This window comes from Pundamilia nyererei, unplaced genomic scaffold (genome assembly GCF_000239375.1).
Source record: "Pundamilia nyererei isolate P.nyererei 1_Seehausen unplaced genomic scaffold, PunNye1.0 scaffold00318, whole genome shotgun sequence".
NCBI lineage: Eukaryota > Metazoa > Chordata > Actinopteri > Cichliformes > Cichlidae > Pundamilia > Pundamilia nyererei.
In genome coordinates this window covers 290778-311466 of record NW_005187719.1, presented here as the reverse complement: position 1 = coordinate 311466, position 20689 = coordinate 290778, and the positions used below count along the sequence as shown (strand labels likewise).

The window sequence follows — 20689 nt, the reverse complement described above, 5'->3', positions numbered from 1 at the left end:
TAAAATATAGAATTTTTTAAGACCATTGTTGGCTTTAATCTAGTTTAAACCAAACCACTCCACTGGATTTAGCTGGATCAGTCAGCTGAGACTGAAGAAGTCATTTGGATGAGTAACAAATTATTTCTCCCACTGAAAACGCTACGTCCAGATGAATAAAATCCACTTTTGGGGATTAGTTATTTAAGACTCCAGATTTAACAGGAAGCCAGTGAAGAGAAGCCTTCAGGCTGTGTTGAGAAAAAAAAGCTGGTCAGCTACCAGTTTTCTAAACTGTTTGGACACGTTGCTGTGCTCACTTTCCCAGCAAAATATACAGAAATGAGGAGTGACTTGCAACTGTTACACAGTACTTTACAAAGACCCCATGTTTGGCATTACTGGTAGAAAATGTGAAGTCTATTTTAACATGATTTTATTGTTTTTTCAGCGTGTATGTCGGTGGCTTCTAGCAGTCTACGATCTACCCAGCTGGGGTCGCTGTGAGCTGGCACTGTCGCTTCTTCTGGAGCACAGCGCCCCCTATTCCCTAGAAGATGTGGTGCAGGCAGTGCAAGAGTCCCACGACAGGGAATTTATCAAGCGAGTGCTCGCTAAAGAATGTCCCATCTGCCTCTCGGTTTTCCCTCACAGCAAAGTTAGGGTTACTTTACAGATGCTTTTGAGTCACTAAATAATTTTCTGAATGATTTCCATTTCTTGATTTTCTACTTCCTCCCACCTCCCCTTCTCAGATGCAGTCTCTCACGTCGTGTCAGTGCTCTGTGTGCTGTGGTTGTTTTCAGCAGCACTTTACCATCGCTGTAAGGGACAAACACATCAGAGACATGGTGTGTCCAGTCTGTTGGGAGCCTGACATCAATGACCCCGAACACCTCAACAGCTACTTCTCCACCCTGGACATCCAGGTAGGAAGCAAATAAACCGGGAAAGGAATGAGAATGTCTCTCCTCTCTGACTGCTACATTGTCATCTTGTCAACCACAACTATAAAGCCTGCCATCACTTACAGTTCAGTAAAACAATGAACTGCATTTTTTTGTTTTTTCTTTGCTCAGTTGTTGTTTCTCTGCAGAGCTTTTCTAAAATGGATTAAATGTCTTGATGTTATATTAATGAGCAGAACATTGGCTTCATTCTGTTAGCTGTTAGCTGAGCAGGGTACGATTTAGTGTCTCTACTTCTTTGAGTTTATTTCCAATCCAACATTTTGGACAATGTACAAAATATACAAGAGATTAATGTACCAACATTCTTGTACACAAACGTTTGGTTGCCAGAAAATTCAGTTGACAAACAACATCTAACTTTGCAGTTTGGGTTGAAAATGAATTACAGGCTGCTGAGCAGGAGTTTCAAAATGCTGTTTCCTGCAAGTTTTGGAGGGACTGATTATGTTTTTTCTCCTGTTTAACAGTAAAACATATTTTCATTCCTTTCTCAGATTATTATTTATGTCATCGATTATAGTTCTGCCCATAAAATATCAAAAACCTGAACATGTACACGACATGTATCTTTAGTTATTGCAATATTGTTTTTCTAGGCTTACTAATTATACAGAACTTTAATTTTTATTCCAATTTTTTTTACATTCATGAGAGTAATATTGTAAGAGAGGGGTAGTAATCACTTTCATTTTGGTCATATCATTATGTCCTAATGCAGTGCATGTCCAGGTCAGTCTGTGGAACACCTGTGTTAGAGTTAGTGCGTTACAATCAGTGTTGAGGTCTGGAATCTTTATATTTCTATTACTGGAGATAAAGGGTGAAATGAAGTATTAATATTATATTAATACCTGTGATTGTGACTGTCAGCACCAGTTTTTATTCACAGTGGTGTGAGAAGGTGTTTGCCTCATTCCTGAGGTCCTATTTTTTGTATGTTTGTCACACTGAAATATTTCAGATCATCATACAAATTTTATATATTTTAAATATTAGACAAAGATGACACAAGTAAACACAAAATGAGGGTGTTAGTATTATTGTTATGATAATAATAATTATTATTATTATTGTGGCCCTGTGTGGAAAAAGTGATTAAAAATTAAAAGCACTTTAAGAAATCTCTTAAATAAGACTTAAACAGGACCAGACATCCTGCTGTGATCCAAGGAAATTCAGGAACAAATGAGAACATAAGTAATTGATATCTCTTGTATAAAAAATAAGTATAAAAACATAGAAATGGTGAAAACATGGAACAGTGGTGAACCTTTCCAGGAGTGGCCGGCTGACCAAAGTTACACCAGGACTGACTCAATAGGAACATAAAGGCTCGTCTCAGTTTTGCCAGAAAACATCTTGATGATTGATGAATATTCTCCGGACTGACAAGACAAAACTTTAACTTTTTGGAAAGTGTGATGTGCCATTTCATCTGGAGTGAAAGTAGCACAGCATTTCAGAAAAGGAACATTACACCAACAGTAAAATATGGTGGTGGTAGTGTGATGGTCTGGGGCTGCCTCAGGACCTGAAGACTTGTTGTGGTAAATGGAACCATGAACTCTGCTGTCTACCAAAACATCCTGGAGGAAAATGTCCAGCCATCTGTTCATCACCTCAAGCTGAAGTGCACTTCTGTTCTGCAGCAGGACAATGATCCGAAACACACCAGCAAGTCCACCTCAGAGTCGCTGAAGAAAAACAAAATGAAGACTTTGGAGTCACTGTTCTGATCTGAACACGATTGCAATGCCATGGCACGACCTTAAAAAGGTTCATTCTCAAAAACCTTCCAGTTTGGCTGAATTACAACAATTTTGCAAAGACAAGTGGGCCGAAATTCCTCCACAGCGCTGTTAACGACTCATGCCAGTTATGTTATGTGTGGCTGTGTGCAGACAGGAATAGGACCCAAGGTGCAGACTCCGGAGACAGTCGTGAACTCAAAACAGCTTTAATGTAAAACTCAAAATATAACATAACGGGGGGGAAATCAAACTAAACTTAAACCAGAGGACTGACAGAACACACAGCAAAATAAACGGTAGATCGCGACACAGACACAGAGAAACACAGGGCTTAAATACACAGAGGGAGCAATCAGGGAATGGGTAACAGGAGGGAAACACAGCTGGGGCAAATCAGGCCTAACGAGACCAGGGGAAGCGAAACCAGATACATTAACCTCAGACAAGGACCTTCAAAATAAAACAGGAAACATGACACAGACTGAACTAAAGACACAGACTCGCACGCACTGCAACAGAGGGAACAGAGACGTGGGACCAGGGCAGACACAGACACTGACTGGACACGGGGATATAGCAACTAAGGATACACAGAGACGCCAACTAGACAAGGGGATACAGCTGACAGGGGAGACAGAGCAACTAGAGAAGACAGACATAAGCCATAAGACAGAACTCACAGAAAGCAAGACTAGAAATAATAAATAATATAATAAACTCAAAAACCCTGGGACAACGACCCAGGCATCCTAACAAGTTATTTGAAACTCCTGATTGCAGTTTTTGCCTCAACCAGTTATTACGGGGCAAGAGTTTTTTCACCCACCGCCGTATGTCTGGATTTTTTTCCTCTTAATAAGAAACACGTCACTTAGAAACGGCATTTTGTCTTTACTTGTGTTATTTTAAAGGTGTTCATATTTAAGAGTGACAAACATACAACGCATTGTTTGCAATATGAGTAAAACCTGGGAAAGAGTGACCGACACCATACTTGGTGAAGATCTTCCAGAGATCTTCTACTCTGTACAAATGTTTTTACAGGAAGAACAGGACTAGTCGTGACAGGTAAATCAGTCTTTACATGTACATTCTGTGAAGTTAACGTTCTAAAACTTGGTCTTCACAGCTGCGAGAGTGTCTAGAGCCAGAAGTCTACGAGCTTTTTCACAAGAAGCTGACAGAGCAGGCTTTAATCAAGGACCCCAAATTTCTCTGGTGCTGTCACGTGAGTACAGGATCAATATTTACAACAAAATCTCAATGAACAAATTACTTAATGTAATTACTTAATTTCTATTTAAAAGTGATGCAAGTTTGAGTACACGTTTTTGGATTATTGATGCTTCACATGTGTTAAAGATTCAATTTTCTTTATATGAAACAATAGTGCAGTAAGTAGTTTTGCAAACTTTGAAATTGAATTGGTGACCAGTGAAGAGCTCACTTTTCCCAGATGGAAGCTATAGTCTTTAAGTCTGACGTCATTAGCCGTGCCTGGGCCCAAACTCTGCTGCAGGTTCATAGGTCAAACGATCACTGCGGCATCACTGAGAGTTGAAAAATTGTCTAAATTCTTACATCTGTAATAAAATGATCAGCGTTCTGCTCTACCAGGTGTAACAGTTTAACATCCAGGCATCCATGAAAACGGAATTTATGACATTTCACAGAGTTAGAAGTTAGCAGGAAGTTAGCTCGCTAGCTTCCATCTAAATACAATATAGCATGTCCTGACTGCGGGAGTTCAGAAACAAATTCAAACATACAGCTCTGCTATCACTTCCAACATAAATGAAGACATTAAACTAAACAGCAGTGACGTTTGTAGGGTTACTGAAGTTTGGCTAGCTGGTACATGATGATGTGCTACGTGATCACTAGCGACACAGCTATGTTAGCATGACATAAACACATTGAAGCTGGAGGATGAACACTAACTTCAGAGTCCGTGACACAGATGCAAAACAGACCCCAACACTCCCATCACAATGGCTCACAGGGAGAAGGTTCTATATGTAACTCCAGTGCTGGGAAAATATTTACCTCTTCCCCAATTTCACTGCTGTACTAGACATGACAGGGTTAAAAATGAGAAGGAAAGCAGGTGAGAAACAAAGTCACTGACGTCTGTCAGTCTGGAACAGGGTACAGAACCATTTCAGAGGCACTGGGACTCCAGTAAACCATAATGAGAGCCAATAGCCTATGTGCACGTTAGCATATGCTACTTCCGGTGCGGAAACTCCTGTGGGGAGCTTTGTTTCCGGTGTCCTATTCGCGCCTGGTTTACGGTCCAAAACAAGTTAAGCAAATGAATGAATCAAGCGGCGATTTACATTTTTATAGATGTCTCGGGCATTTACCCAATATATCTGTAAATGATGTTCATCGACTTGTTGATATTTTTCCCCGCGCCTCAGAGCAAAAGAGAAAAGGGATTCAAATGTTATATTTCTCAGCTGTCCCTCGTTTATCGCCGGTGTTATGTTCTAAAAATAACCAGGATAGGTGAAATCAAGTAGCCGATTTTATTTTTTGACGGTGCAAAACGTTTCGTGGACATACAGCACTGCACTTCGGAGTCACACTGCTAGCGATGGATGCAGCGATTCTGTACTGTACAGGAGAGACGGAGGAGATCGTCTGCAGTGATCAGGACGCAGGACACAATGTGACGTAAAAAAAAGCATGCAAACTTGCACTAAAAAATCCGCGAAACAGCAGGTGAAAGGTGAACTGTGTTATAGCGAGGGACCGCTGTAATTTTGAAGGTAAGTCACAACATACCCTTCGTACATACTAATGTATAGAAACCGTTACAATCATTCATTTTTTGTGTGGCTTTTTTCATGGTTTGTTAACATGCTGTGTAGGTGTGTACTTGACTAGCTGATCTCGACATAACGGGAAACATCTGGTTTGACTGTTCTTCACCTGTAGTTTGAATGCTGAACATTTGCCTGTTTAAATCATAAGACCAGTCATTATACAGAGATGTGCTTCTGAATGTGGACGATGTGTCTTCTGCTGCAGTGATGCAGTTCTGCTTGTGTTGAGTGATGTAAACAACTGATCGATCTAAACGCTTTAAACGTCAAAACTGATCATTAGATTTTTTTTATGACACAACAGCGGTGAGTGTTCCCACCTTCTGCTCTTTGTAACTTAACACGATCTTTCCGTTTTCGAGTTTTGGACATGATTTTGGAGGATATCTTCGCAGTAGCGATTGACCGCAAAAGTAAAGCTACCAGAAATGTACAACCCCACATCCGGTCTCAAACCAGGAAGTTAGCATTTTCTCGTGCACAGGGTCAATATCTACAAATGAAGAAAAATGTTCCTATTTGGCATAACCTTTAAAAATGCTCACACACCCCAATGTGGCTGAATTAAAACAATTCTGCAAAGAGTGGAACGAAATTCTTCCACAACAATATGACTGACTCATTGCCAGTTATTAGTTCAGCAATTTATTTTGAAAAGGCTGTAATGAATGAATTAATCTTACCCCGTGCTCTTGCTTGCAGTGCTTGGTAACTACATGAGAGTCTGTGCACTCTGTGTCATGGAGCTTTCAAGATCCATTGAAATGATTTAATTAAAAACACCTTTTTACTTAAACAACTCGACCGAATACAAGAAGTCATTTTCATGGACTATGATTGCGTTATAGTGTTATTGTACAATGAAATTTCTATCTTGTCCTCTCCTTTCCCTTCTCGTGTTTGTTCTCCTCAGTGCTCATATGGATTCATCTATGATGGAGACCAGTTGAAGGTCACCTGTTTTCAATGTCGAAACAGTTTCTGTGCTCACTGTAAAAAGCCTGTAAGTTTCTCTTTGTGTATTCTTGTTTTCTTACCACTTTATGTTTGGTTTCACTTTTTCTGCAGAGCTGCAGTCTTATCCATTTGTTAAGCCATAAAAATATGACATTCCAAGCACATCTGCTCTTCACAACTCTTTTAAGAACCTTAACATTAAAGTTATGTCCTAAATAGTCCAAAAATACGAAACTGAAGGAATCATTACATTTCCTCCTCACAGTGGGGAAAACATAATAACAGTGTGCGATGGGGGGGGGGGGCTGGTATGAATAAAGAAAGAAAAAAGAATGCTTGGGCCTTGCTAGCATAATGGACGGGTTTTGACGGGGATGAAGCATCATCAAATTTGCTTCCAAGCCAAAGACTATAAAATATGATAAAGCATATCTCGCCTTTGGCTTCACCTGCACAGCGGTGGGTGATGAGGAGAGGCAGCAGTGTGTTGTCTGTCTTAAAGTGCAAGCTTGTGACAGTTTAAAGCCTAACAAGCTAAGATGCCACTTGGAGACAAAACATCCAGAGCACAAAGACAAGTCAGCTGACCTTTTCAGACAAAAACTGCTCAACAGTGTCTCTTTACTGAAGCTGCATCTGTGCTGGCAATGCTCAGCTCAGCTCCTATAAAGTTGCCTACCGAGTGGCAGTGTGTGAAAAACCGCACACAGTTGCGGAGGAATTAATACTGTTTGCTGATAACGTATGTCAGATTCATTGATGAAGATGCTGAGGGAGGAATTGCTTTTCTGCAAACAAGTTCCTGCCAGAGCCAGCGCAGAGAAACTGTTCAAAAACATCGAGGACTGTGTGGAGATCTGCACAGACGGCTGTGGCTGGGAAGCCAGGAGGGCTGCAAGTGTTAATCGAACACGTCTCCCCCAATGTGCAGCGGACGCACTGTAAGATACACCGCGAAGCACTAGTGTCTAAACAGCTGAGTCCTGAGCTGAATGACATAATGAGTGATGTCGTCGCCACAGTCAACTGCATCAAAACACGACCTGTGAAAGCCTGGATTTTCTCCTCACTGTGTGAAGAAGCGGGCTCCGGCCACAGCTCTGCATCACAGTGAGTTCCACCTGCTGTTACGTGGGACGGTGCCGTCCACGCTCTTTGAACTTCGAGAGGAGGTCTGCATGTTTTTGAATGAAGAGGGCAGTGATCTTACCAACAGATTTAACTGTAACAACGTTTTCATGAAACGGGCATACCTCAGTGACATGTTCCTGAAACTCAATGAACTGAATGTGCAGATGCAGGGCACAAACGCTCAGCTCCCACATCTGGCAGATAAACTCACATCACTTGTCAGAAAACTTGAGATGTGGCAGCAGCGAGTGAAAGATGGAAATGTGGACTCATCTGAGAATTTGAAATCATTTACTGAGACAACAAGCTGCAGAGTGATCTCATGCACGACGTCTGATTCAAAGACCCTGGCTGTACCACTATACTTACTCCCCCCTTTCCTTCTTTCACCTAATGGTATGATCCCAGTCTGTCTAGGAATGTAATGGGCAGCACGGTGTGCCCATCAAAATAAAGTCTCACCCCTGCCTCCAGGCTGTTAATAAGTGACACGTGGTGGGATGTATATATAATTATATTATGGGCTAGATGGGGCTCATAAGTTTGACACCCCTGGGCTAATATTTTATTTTGTGAAGTAGTCCTCGTAGACTTGTGCTTGTGTGCAATCCAAGCCTTTATAAATATTATAAATGTTTCTAATTTAAAAGAAAATGAAATATTGTGTGATTATAAATATCTTTCTATGTAACTGTTACAATAGTAATTCATTTTTATATGCTCTGTTCTGTACTCATTGGTAAACATTGTTTGTGTGCAGTGGGAGTCTCAGCATGCTGGTCTGTCCTGTGAACAGTTCCAGTCCTGGAAAAGAGAGAATGATCCAGAATATCAGAGACAGGGCCTGGCTGGATACCTCAGAGACAACGGCATCAGTAAGTACACACATATGAACACACACAAACTCTGATTAGTTGTGTAAACGTAACCCATGGAGTCCTCTTCACTAAAGTCCTGTGATGCATGGGCAGCCAAGTTTGTGAATGTGATAACTTGAAAATGAGGCAAGACAATCCTGGTTACCTCAACCTTAAGGTTAAGGGCAGAGGTCAAGTTTTCTAAAAATTTGCTGCTGGTTCACCTGACACGACACAACACGGGGGCGGTCAGCTTGTTGCGTTTGTGTTTCCAGTTATTTCAGCTGTCACTTCCAGTCCTCTGACTGGACTGTCCTTAACCTCTTAAGCATACATGCCTAACCCTAAATGCGATCTCCTCGCTTTTGCCCCCGTATCTGGGGGTGTTGGTACTTAAGAGGTCAAGATTAGGGGTGCAACGATACTCGTATCGATATTGAACCGTTCATACAAGGCTTTCGGTTTGGTACGCATATGTATCGAACAATACAAAATGTTTAATTTATTTTATCAACTTTTCTTCTGACGATGCTGTCTGTGTTGAGCGCTCAGTGGATCTGCGTTCGACTACTCCGCCTAGGCTGCACTGTCGAGCGCAGATCCACTGAGCACAGCGCAAGCTAGCAAGACAGAAGCTAAGCTCGTAGCAACATGGCAAACTGAACCTCCCCCACCCTCATTCAGATCTGGCATTTGGAACTAATTTGGTCTTCATGTGAAGCATGACCCTGAAGGTCAAAAGTAAAACAGTATGTTGGATGTGCCATGCAATGCTTAATTACATGGGTGGGAACTAGTGTGTTAGCGCAGTTAGCTCGTTAACGTGTTGGCCGTCCAGCCCCACGCACGGGGCGATCCGCGGTAACTCTTTAACGGAGATTTGCCGTGTTGTGGCGTTAACGTCATTTCAGATTAACGCTGACAGCACTAGTGGGAACACAACGAATATGACTGCACATTTACACCGACATCATCCTCGTGCAAAGACAAAAACAACAAGCATGCTACTAACTTTACCCGAGTCATTTAGACAGCCGTTAGCACATGATTCTCCATATGCTGCTGAGAATATAGCCCAGAAGAAGCGTATAGTGTAGCTTTTATTTTGGAAAGAGCCATTTCTCTGTAATAAACTCTCTTTTCCAAAGATGAGTGATTCCTCAATCAGATTTATTTTTTTAAATATTTTGTTGTTTCAGCAACATTAAATTTAAAAACTGTACTTTTGTGTTAAAATATATATTTATAATTTTAATAAATTACAAATTAAAAAGGCATGAACATTTTTTTTTTGTATTGAAAAAAATATCGAACCATGACACCAAAGTATCGAACCGAACCGAACCGTGAAGTTTGTGTATCGTTGCACCCCTAGTTAAGATATGTAGTATGCTGGGACCACTGCATACTACATATCTTAAGGAAAGGGGAGGCATAATTAACCAACTGGCCAGAGCTGAGGCAGTCGAGGTGGTAGTGGCATCTGACAAGGATGACTCCTCGTGGCATGTCTCAGTGGGGCCCCAGGGCAAACTCAGGACACAATGGAGAGATTATATCTCTTGGGTGGCCTGGGAACACTTTGGTGTGTAAAATGGATGGATGGATGGGAGCTACATTACCCAGCCTCCCACCCCTGAACCCACTGAACTAAGCCAGAAATCATAGCCCCCACCTCCCAAGATTCAGGCATGAGCTAACAGCAGGTTTGACTCCATGCTTTTTGCCCTTGTACCTAATTTCAACGGGCACTATGGTTGCACACACGGGATCTAAACCCACTCTTTCTCCAACAACGCCCAGAGTCAAACCAGAGTTTGGTAGACCAAGGTCTGCATGCAGCCTGAGTCCACCATAGCCTGGTGTACAGCCCTTTGGTGCCTTACTGGAACGTTGTACGTCACTCCCAGGCCAGGGGAAGGTGCTGGGAGGCCAGTGACACGGAAAACCTGTCCCACCTCCATCAGTGGGCACTCCGTGTGGATGCCCGCACCAGCACTCCTGCCCTGTCGTCTGTGTGACTTCCTGTGAGATGGGTCCAGTGCCTGTAGCTCCCAGGACCTGCAGAGGGGAAGCAGAGGAGAACAGGTCAGTAGGGAGTTTCTGTGGGGCGCAACAGTCGGTGGTGCTGGAGGAGAGCCGAGGATTCTTCTCCTCGGGGCCGGCACAGGCAGATTCCCCACCGACGACTGTATCCACCCAGGGTCCTCCATCCACCGTAGTAGTTGGTTGTCCACCAAAGTCACTGCTGCATCAAGGCTCCCTGGCCGATGGCCGAGGACCCATTCTGCTGTCTTCTCAATGAGTTGGTACTTGACGACAAACTCCAGCAGCCACCTTTTCCTCCTTCCCAGGGTTTGACTGCAGCTACCTGGCTGCCATGACACGGAGCCTCCAAGCGTAGGCAAACGTGTGATCCTTTGCCTCCATCTGACAGCCCTTGAACCGGCGACGGTGATCTTGTGGAGCAGATGTTCCCAAACTCTCCCCACGAGGGCAACAGCAGGCTCAGCATTGCTGTCTGGGCCTCCCCAGAGGGCAGGGGAGAGACCCGCAGCCCTGACTCTGCCCTCAGTCACTGCCATGGCTCTACGTAGCTTTGACACACCTCACAGCGATGCCTGGACTGGCTGCACATGCTGTGGGTCCAACATCTCTCATCATGTAGTTGATAGCGCCACTATGGCAAGCTTTGTGCTGCTGGTTAACACAACACAACACAGGGGTGGTCACAAACACTTCTTTTGCTGTATCTTTTGTGTTTCCGGGCTGGCTGCAGTGCAGCCACAAACGAAACCCTGCTACCACACTCAGCTCAAGTCTTTCAAATTGATGCCATGTGTGAACTTCAGTGTTTAGTCCTGGCTTCTGCCAGTAATTTTTCTGATAAAAGTGGAAAACAAGAGCAAACTTTAACGTTTTATCATTAAAGCATCATAACTACTATATGATGACATGAGCCTGTCACGGTGGCGCATCATTGTGATGTCATAGGATGTTGTATTGAAAAAATAAAATGCAGTTTCATATGATATTCATTTGTTTTCACTCATCGTGAAGTTTGTTTCATCCATGGCCAAAAAAACCATCATGAGAAGCTTTCTGTGGGACGTACAAATCTGAAACCAAACACTTACAGAGCTGAGCATATCTCTGTCTTAGCATTATGATTATGAACAGCCCATAATGCACTCTGTGTTGTGTTGCTGCTCTGCAAACTATGTCTCATGATGTCTATGTATGTTTCAGACAGGTCTGTGGTGTAAGTACACAAACATGCACATTTATGCATGCGTTGTTATCCTCCTGTCCATGCTGTGTAACCGAGTAAGGTTACAGTATATGAACAAAGGTATTGGGCCGCACCTCTGTTTGAATTCAGGTGTGCTCAGTCTGTTGCCACAGGTATATGACACCTAGACATGCAGTTTGCCTTTGTGTTATTCTAAAGAGCTCCCTGAATTTGAGTGTTATGCTGTAACATGATGCCACTGCTGAAACAAGTCAGCTGGTGAAAGTCTTCCCTCCTGAATATTCCACAATCAGCTTTAAGTGCTATTATTACAAAATGAAAGCGTTTAGGAGCCAAAGCAGCTCAGCCATATAAACTTACAGAGCAAGGTCATCGAGTGCTGAGATCCATGACATTAACTGTGTAACAAGTATATATAAGTAAAGTTAACTCATTTATGTCAGGAAAGGTGTTGAAAGTACGTCAGACTAAAATGGTTTTCTTGAATGTAATGCTACCTGTGTGTCCTCTCCTTCCTCCCTCCTTCTAGCTTGTCCTAACTGTCGCTTTCAGTATGCGCTGTCTAAAGGAGGCTGCATGCATTTCTGCTGCTCACAGTGTCGTTACCAGTTCTGCAGTGGCTGCAACAACCCTTTCCACACTGTAAGTCTGTCACATACCACATCATCCTCTTCATGGTGTCATTTTCCAAGGAGTCATTTGAGCCATGTGATACTCTACCTAGGATACATGTGTGACAGAGAGGTGTGGAGTAGTCATCTACTAATGCTCAGGCTGGTGGTTTAGTCCCTGGCTGCAACAGTCTGCATGCAAGTGCCCTTCTGCAAGGTACTAACCCCGCTGCTCTCCGATGTACACATTAGAGTGTAAGTGGGTGAATTAGGCCAGTTCTATAGAGCACTTTGAGTCCTCAGGTGAAGTAGAAAAAGAACCAGTCCACATCTGATTATTTCACACAGACTGTGGGAAGTGAAAACACGTGTACAACTTTGGCAATTTTCTCTTAGATTTATTTTTTATCCCTAAAAAAGGAGAGCAGCATGTGATCATTAAAACACTGTTTTTGATTTGTTTTGTGTGAAATCTTGAGTGACTGAAACAAAAGTAAGCACTTCATAACGCTGCAGACGAGGCACTGATCCTCATGTTTGATCTGGGCCACAGCATTTCTTGTTCTGAAGGTGCAACCTTTGACCTCAGCAGCTTTGGAAAAGGCTCTCCGACATAAATTCACTGATGACACGAATGCAGCACACAGATTTGTTTTCTTGTTTTTGGCTGTTTCACATGAGACATTCAAAACAGCTGTTGGCAGCTGCGGTGTTTGTTCAATTCATTGGTGTTTGGTGCAAAAGTTCATCAACATCTTTCCAGTAAACAGAAACCAGCATTGATGCATTCATTACAATTTAGTTTTGCGTGTATTTCATCTGGGAAAGTGGACGAAATGATGACACGTGTGAAGTTCAGTTGCACATTTTTATGTCCTGTCTTTTAAAAACACTATTAGTGTTTAGTGAAGGGTCACAGTTTCCTTTTGTTTTTTAATTTTTATTAATTTCAGTGTTACGTGAGCAGACTGAGGGGAAAAATAAAAATGGCTGTTGTTTTCTCTTTTGTTTCCCATCAGACCTGTGCAGTGGACCAGTGCACGGTGTCTGGACTGCACGCCCATCATCCTAGAGACTGTCTCTTCTATCTGAGAGACTGGGAACCATCCAGGCTGCAGGCTTTGCTCCAGGTAAACACACATACATGTAACTGTGGAATGACACACAAGGATGGGAAGAGAAGAGGGAAACAAGAGACAAGGACACACAAACACACATAAACACAGACACAGAGAGGACACAGAGGACAAAGACACAAGGGGAGCCTAAATGTGCAAAAAGCTAACATAGAATAAACTCAGGACTACAAAATGAACCTTAACCCTTTAAAGCCGGTCGGAGCAGCACGCTCCGTTTTGCGTAATTACTCTTAAATCCTTGTAGCTCTGCAACCACGTAAGCTAGCGCAATAATTAGTTTTGCATATGAAACCGGAGTAGTTGTACTTACATCTTATGCCATCAGCTTGTCCTCGGTCACGGTTTCCTTCCACATAAATCTTTGCAAAAACTGCATAAAAAGCGCTTGCAGGAACAAAAACATAATATTCCAGAAACAGGCTTTGCCGATCCGATCAGCTGTTCATAACACTTCCCACATTGGAATAGACATCAGTGTGAACTATCACATGTCCGCCATGACCTGCCCGAAACCGGAAGTGACGTCATTTTGCAGAAATGTAGTTTTTTACCATCAGGGCTTCATGAGCCTATACTGGTGTTTTTAAAAGTTATGTTTGACTTTATGACTTTCTGTGTCGTTTCTGGGATGCTGAGGACTCATATTGCACTGCTGGAAATAGTTTATTTTGATGCATATGCTGCTTTTTTGCAAATTTGCAGTATATTATTTATTTTCGTTTTTCCTGCAGTGTATAAAAATTGGTGTATTTCAAAAATAAAACTATGAAGACACTCAAAATAAATTTCCTGTGGTAGGAAACTAGTTTGTGAAACTTTTTTGTATTTACAGTTTTGAGGGATGAGCCTCTTAAATTTCTCTAACTAGAAATATATGTTAAAAAAAAACAAAAACGATTTTAAATTTTTTTGTAGTTTATTGCACTTTTTTGCAATAAATGTAATTACTATGCACTTAATGCAGACATATTATTAGAATTTTGGCTCTAATGGTTGTATTGATGTATAGCAACTTGAAATGCTCCCAAAAATGGCTCCACAGCATGTAAAAATATAATATAAGCTCTGGTGGACTTGGTTCTATGGTAGGTCTTAAAGGGTTAAACCATAACACAAAATGACATAAAAACACAAGAAACTCAAAACACAGGGTCATGTGACCCAGGCCCATGACAGAGATGTTAGCGTGTTTAGAGCCGTTACTCGTTTCGTTTTGTCTCTTCTGTGTTTTTGCTGTCATCCTAAAGACCCTTCGTTCTTTTTCATGTGTTTATCTGGTCAGTGCCTGTTTTGCGTCTCATCATATCTTATCTTCGTGACAGAATAACGGAGTTGCCTTCAACACTGAACCTCCTCCTGGAACTCAGACAGGTAGGCTGTTTCTTCCATCAAAGTTTTTGTTTCAATACTTTTGATGATGCTGTGGAGTTGTGCTCTTTCTAATATTTTCTCCATGGCATTCATATTAGTGAGGACACACTCAACGGCCCCACAAGTAAGTGGAAAACAGCACAGGGAAAGACACACTATGGGAGAGAGCCCAAGTTTAGTCATTACTGATGATTAAATACAGCAGAGGTGAAAGAGGTGCAGGCACAGGAGAATCAGAGAGTTGAGTCCACTGTCAGAGGCCAGATCATTGTAACCTTCACAAGTGCTTTTCCTCTGCTCGAATGAATTCTGACTGAAACTCGTAAAATAAACCATGTGACTGCTGACAGAAGTAGCTGGATTAACTCTGTGTTTTAAACTACTCAGCTGTAAAAGGCTGATGCTGAGCAGGCAGCATGGACGCCCAACTAAGATTTCAAAATTCCTACCATGCGTCTACTAAAACGTCTGAATCCCAGTGTTTTCTGAAAACCTTGTAAGTGCTATAACTCAAGTAGAGAAGTGCATAACGTTTAATCTAAATAACTCTGCTTTTCATCTGGGAATTAAACAGAGTGCCTGAAACCTTGTATCTTTTCTAGGGTGTTCAACCAATGACAAACGTCCACCTTTGATTAGAATATTTGAACCAGGGATGCTTGATAATACTTAAACCAGTATCTCAAAATGCACATCATCCATCCATCCATTTTCAATCACTTATTTGGGTTTGAGTCATGGGGACAGCAGACTGTGATAATGTAATCTTTCCAGCGAGTTCTCCAGAGGGGAACAGAGTCCAACCCCTCTCCAGGAAGCTTGTTCGAGGGCTCAAGCTATGCTTTGAGGTGAGCCCGACTATATCTAGTAAGTAGTTCCTAACCTCACCCACTAGCTAAGGCTCCGTCCCCACCAGCAAGGTGACATTCCAGTACCAGTGTCAGAAGCCTGGATCGGAGCGCCAGGACCAGTGCCTGTGACTGACACACAACCCACTCCCAGTAACTCTATCCCAGGCAGGGTGCGCTGGACCCTTGGGTCGTTATAGTAACTAAGGGTGAAATGCAAATAAGATGTTTTTGAAAAAGTCAAATCCAAGTAATCAGTGTTTTAAATACAGGCCATTTACCATTTGTATTTTAGGGAATTTGGTGGGCTCTGTAAATCCTTTCTTATTGCAAAGAAACTGGGTTTGTTCCACTTCTGGCAAACTTACTCCACATTTGTCTGTTCCTCTTTGTACAGAAAGAGAAATGTGGTTCATCAAATGTCTTTTTCTTCTACCAGTTTAAAAAAGTTTGCAGCTGGGACGCTTTGGCCTATAGGTGACAGCTAAGACTTTAAATTTCATGAAATCACATGATTAGTTCGTTACCAGGCCTCTGGAGAACTTCAGGACATGTTGAGGAGCTAATTTAGCCATTTAAATCAGCTGTGTTGGATCATGGACACATCTAAAACCTGCAGGGACACCGGCCCTCGTGGACTGGGATTGCCCACCCCTGTTCTAGGCGCTGGGACATGCTTTCTGTAGGGTAATCTTTTTATATTTGCGTTCTTGAAAATGTAACCTGTTTCATTATACTGCGGTTATTAGGCACCTGGAGCCCTGGGACTGTACGGGGGTGGGTGGCCCGTAGCAGGGCTGGTTGCCGGTCACTTCTGGCCCTCTGGGACTGACAGCCTTTGGGCTCTCGCTCTTTCTCTCGTTCACACTCACGAACATTTGTATTTATGCTCCATCCTTTTATCAACCCCCCCCCTCCTTTTTTTCCTGCCTGTCCTGCCTTAGATATCATACAGTATACCACTTATAATGTCACAACTGTAACTCTATTATGTCTTGATGAATAGAAATGAAGAAATAAACAGATAAACCCACAACAGTGCATTCAGATCAAAAAGCTGGCAGACAGGACAGGATTTAGCAAGTGAATAAATCTCTACTCTGTCCTGGCTAGCTTAGTCATTCTTTTAAAGAATGTAACACGTTGTTGTTGATTTGACACCATGACTGGCTATCTTAGGAAATGTTCATACAAATTAATACTAATACATCTGAATTCAGTTTTATTTATACAGCCCCAAATCAAATCAACGGTTGTTGTTTCAAGGCACTTTATATTGTAAGGTAAAGACCCTACAATAATACAAAGAAAACAAAACCCCAACAATCATATGATTCCAAATGAGCGAGCACTTGGTGACAGTGGGAAGGAAAAACTCCCTTTTAACAGGAAGAAACCTGGCTGAATTAATGGAGTTCTGAATATTATAATGAATTTTTCAATTAAGGAATTTTTTGTATTGATTTTCACAGATGTTTTTCTATATTTTTAAATGGGTACCTCTCTTCCTTTTAGATCTGTGTGGAGTAATAGAGCAAAAAGATGAGGGCGGGCAGCAGTCAGATGCAGCCTGTGGAGCTCAGACCCAACCTGGACATGCTGGACTCTGCGAGTATGGAGCTTTTAATGAGTAGTATTTGCTTTGTTTGTAATATGTTCCTTAGATCCCAGAGTCTCTGGCAGTCCATAAGGAGCACTTGTCTTTAATCTTGTGTGAACCATGTTGGTTGCTTCAAACGGCTCCAAAACACTGTAGTTTAAAAAAACGTGTGCTAAAAACTTTTTGAACACAAACAGAAATAAGGGAATTGATAATTAAAGTAATTCACAGTTCTTTGTCCTCTGTCTGTGTCCCAGAATACTTGAACTGCTCTTGTTAAACCATGCATAAAAATGATTCAGTTAAGTTCCATTTTATTTTTATAGTGCTAAATCGTTTGCCTCAATGCGGTTTACATTGTAAGTTAAAGACCTTACAGTTAAAAAGAAATCCCAAAAATCACATAACCCCCAATGAGCAAGCACTTGATGACATCAAAACACCAGCTCCTGGTAGATAGAGCAGTCACCCAAGACTATAAGACTCGACTGACCAACCTCTGCACTGCCTGGAATGACCACAAGAAAGCCTGTTACTCAATGCATCACACATCAATCCTGAATCCCTGAATCAGGAATTTGTTGGGGATGTGTTAAACAACACTAGAGGCCAACTTTGAGCCGATTGCGCAGGTCACCATCAATTGTGGGATCTACCAAGGAGATTCCCTGTCCTCACTGCTATTCTGCATAGCCCTGAACCCCCTTGGTGAATTCCTCTACATAACATGTTAGGGAGACTGACTACGAAATGAGGCAATCGTCAGCAACCTCCTCTACATGGATGGCAACAAGCTGTATGCTAATAGTGAATGAAAAATAAAAAAGAATAAAAAAGAATAGATAGATGGAAGCCACTGACATCAGGACAATGATTTTACTACCAGAAGGCAACACTGCAGATACTGTGAACAGCTGCAAGTACCTAGAAATCTCACAGGCAGATTGGAACCATGAAGAGGCCACCAGGTAAGCTGCAACCACTGAATACCTGCAGAGAGTAGGGTGAGTCCTGAGGAGTCGGCGTAATGGGAAGAACAAGATCTGGGCAGTCAACACCTACGCCCTGCCTGTCATCATATACCCTGCTGGGATAATGCTGGTCAAAGGAGGAGATAGAAGCCACTGACATCAAAACAAGGAAGCCCTTATCATGCATGGAGGGTTTCACCCCAAGTCCCGCACCCTGAGACTGTATGCTAATCACAAGGAAGGAGCCCAAGGACTAGTGAGTGTCAGAATCCCTGTCCAGGATGAAACAACCAATAAGTACATCAGAGGAGCAACAAGAGTAACCATCATGGAAGTACAGGCCCTTGTATGGTATGTCCAGATAGAAGAAATGGCTGATATCCAGAAATCCTACCAGTGGCTGGACAAAGCTGGACTGAAAGACAGCACAGAGGCACTAATCATGGCAGCACAAGAACAAGCTCTGAGTACAAGATCCATAGAGGCTGGGGTCTATCACACCAGGCAAGACCCCAGGTGCAGGCTGTGTAAAGATGCCCCAGAGACAATCCAGCACATAACAGCAGGGTGCAAGATGCTAGCAGGCAAGGCATACATGGAACGCCACAACCAAGTGGCCGGCATAGTGTACAGGAACATCTGTGCCGAGTATAACCTGGAAGTCCCGAGGTCAAAGTGGGAGATGCCCCCAAGGGTGGTGGAGAATGACCGAGCTAAGATCCTGTGGGACTTCCAGATACAGACGGACAAAATGGTGGTGGCTAACCAACCGGACATAATGGTGGTAGACAAACAGAAGAAGACGGCCGTAGTGATCGATGTAGCGGTTCCGAATGACAGCAACATCAGGAAGAAGGAACACGAGAAGTTTGAGAAGTACCAAGGGCTCAGAGAAGAGCTGGAGAGGATGTGGAGGGTGAAGGTAACAGTGGTCCCCGTGGTAATCGGAGCACTAGGTGCGGTGACTCCCAAGCTAGGCAAGTGGCTCCAGCAGATCCCGGGAACACCATCGGAGATCTCTGTCCAGAAGAGCGCAGTCCTGGGAACAGCTAAGATACTGCGCAGGACCCTCAGGCTCCCAGGCCTCTGGTAGAGGACCCGAGCTTGAAGGATTGTCCGCCCGCGGGGGCGAGAGGGGAATTTTTATATATGTATTCACACAAAATGAGCAACTCTGGTTGGCTTTGGCATATTTTTTTTAATCCCTATTTAAGACTCATTGATCATTGATATCACTTGATATATAAATAATTTTTTGGTGGTGTGCTGGTTTCTAGGAAGCATTACCGGGAGTACTTGGTGAGCCTGATCAATAGCCACTCCATTGACCCAGCACCGCTCTACAGCTCAAACGAGCTGCTGCTGGCCTGCAGGAGGTACAAGGTAGAGGACACCCACAGGGACGGGGAGGACACCTTCACCTACTACACCAGGCTTCTTGAGGTGAGGATCATTACCTATATACATTTCACTGCTGAACATAAGTTCATCATTTCATTTCATTGCTATGCTGACCATCTTTAGTTCAGATGTGGATCGTTATTCTGCTATTGTTTAGGTCCATTGGTTTCTGGGAATGGTCACTGTAAATAACTTATCACCTTTACAATATAAAACATTTTTATCCTGACCGCAGCGGCCACGTTAACCATAAAGATGTAGAATTGGTTTCACAAAAAGCAAGTCTGCAAAGTTCATCCTAACCTAACTGAGCAACTTGGGACATGTAAGACTGCCCTGTTAGACTTCTACCATCATCATGCAAACACCAACTGGTAGAATATTTTCATTAACCACCTCAGAGTTCAGGCAGAAATGGGGACCCTTCACAGTTAATGCTAAAATTTAATACCCAAAATTAAATGAAAAAATGAATGACATCGAGTTAATGAGGAAGTGGTTGTATAAGTAGCACAGTGAGCTTTCCCCTCTCCCTGTTCCCTGTTAACTGAGTGGTGGGTTCCAAAAGATGACACACCAGTTAGAAGTAGGCTGGGTGTTATTTGAAAGGTTTTGGTCTAAATATTCTGTTTTAGTTTTCATAAGCAGGCGTGAGCGCGGTTGGTTTTGTTGTGTTTTGTTTATATAGCCGTAACACTTGCATCCACACTCATCATATTATTGATGCTGCTGTACTTATGTCATCCGTGTGTATTGTATTGGTTTTTATACAGTATGTTTTTTTGTGTCTGGTACAGACGCTGGCCAGAGAATGAATCTTTAATTGGCTTATTGAGCTTTGTCTCACAGCAGCTGTAGCCCCAGAAATATGATTTTGTATTTTTATTACCTACATTGAATACTGGGGATGGGTATCGTTTAGGTTTTATCCGATAACGGTGCCAAACCGGCACTTTTGAAACGGTGCCGGTGCTCAAATGGTGCTCAAACCAGTGCTTAAAGAATAGAGAACACAAAA

General features: G+C 42.6%; 1 protein-coding gene across 1 annotated transcript in view; it reads left to right on the top strand.

Annotated features, from left to right (window-relative positions):
* The first annotated feature begins 409 nt into the window (after positions 1–409).
* The window catches only part of LOC102192570 (E3 ubiquitin-protein ligase RNF31-like), a 22524-nt gene continuing 2244 nt past the window's right edge, over positions 410–20689 (top strand). Inside the window, exons 1-10 of the mRNA XM_005751608.1 lie at positions 410–637; positions 735–908; positions 3831–3929; positions 6446–6535; positions 8381–8495; positions 12260–12372; positions 13361–13471; positions 14803–14851; positions 17215–17311; positions 19548–19713. Of these exons, the coding sequence (XP_005751665.1) occupies positions 410–637; positions 735–908; positions 3831–3929; positions 6446–6535; positions 8381–8495; positions 12260–12372; positions 13361–13471; positions 14803–14851; positions 17215–17311; positions 19548–19713 (1242 nt within the window). The remainder of the gene's footprint in view (positions 638–734; positions 909–3830; positions 3930–6445; positions 6536–8380; positions 8496–12259; positions 12373–13360; positions 13472–14802; positions 14852–17214; positions 17312–19547; positions 19714–20689) is intronic.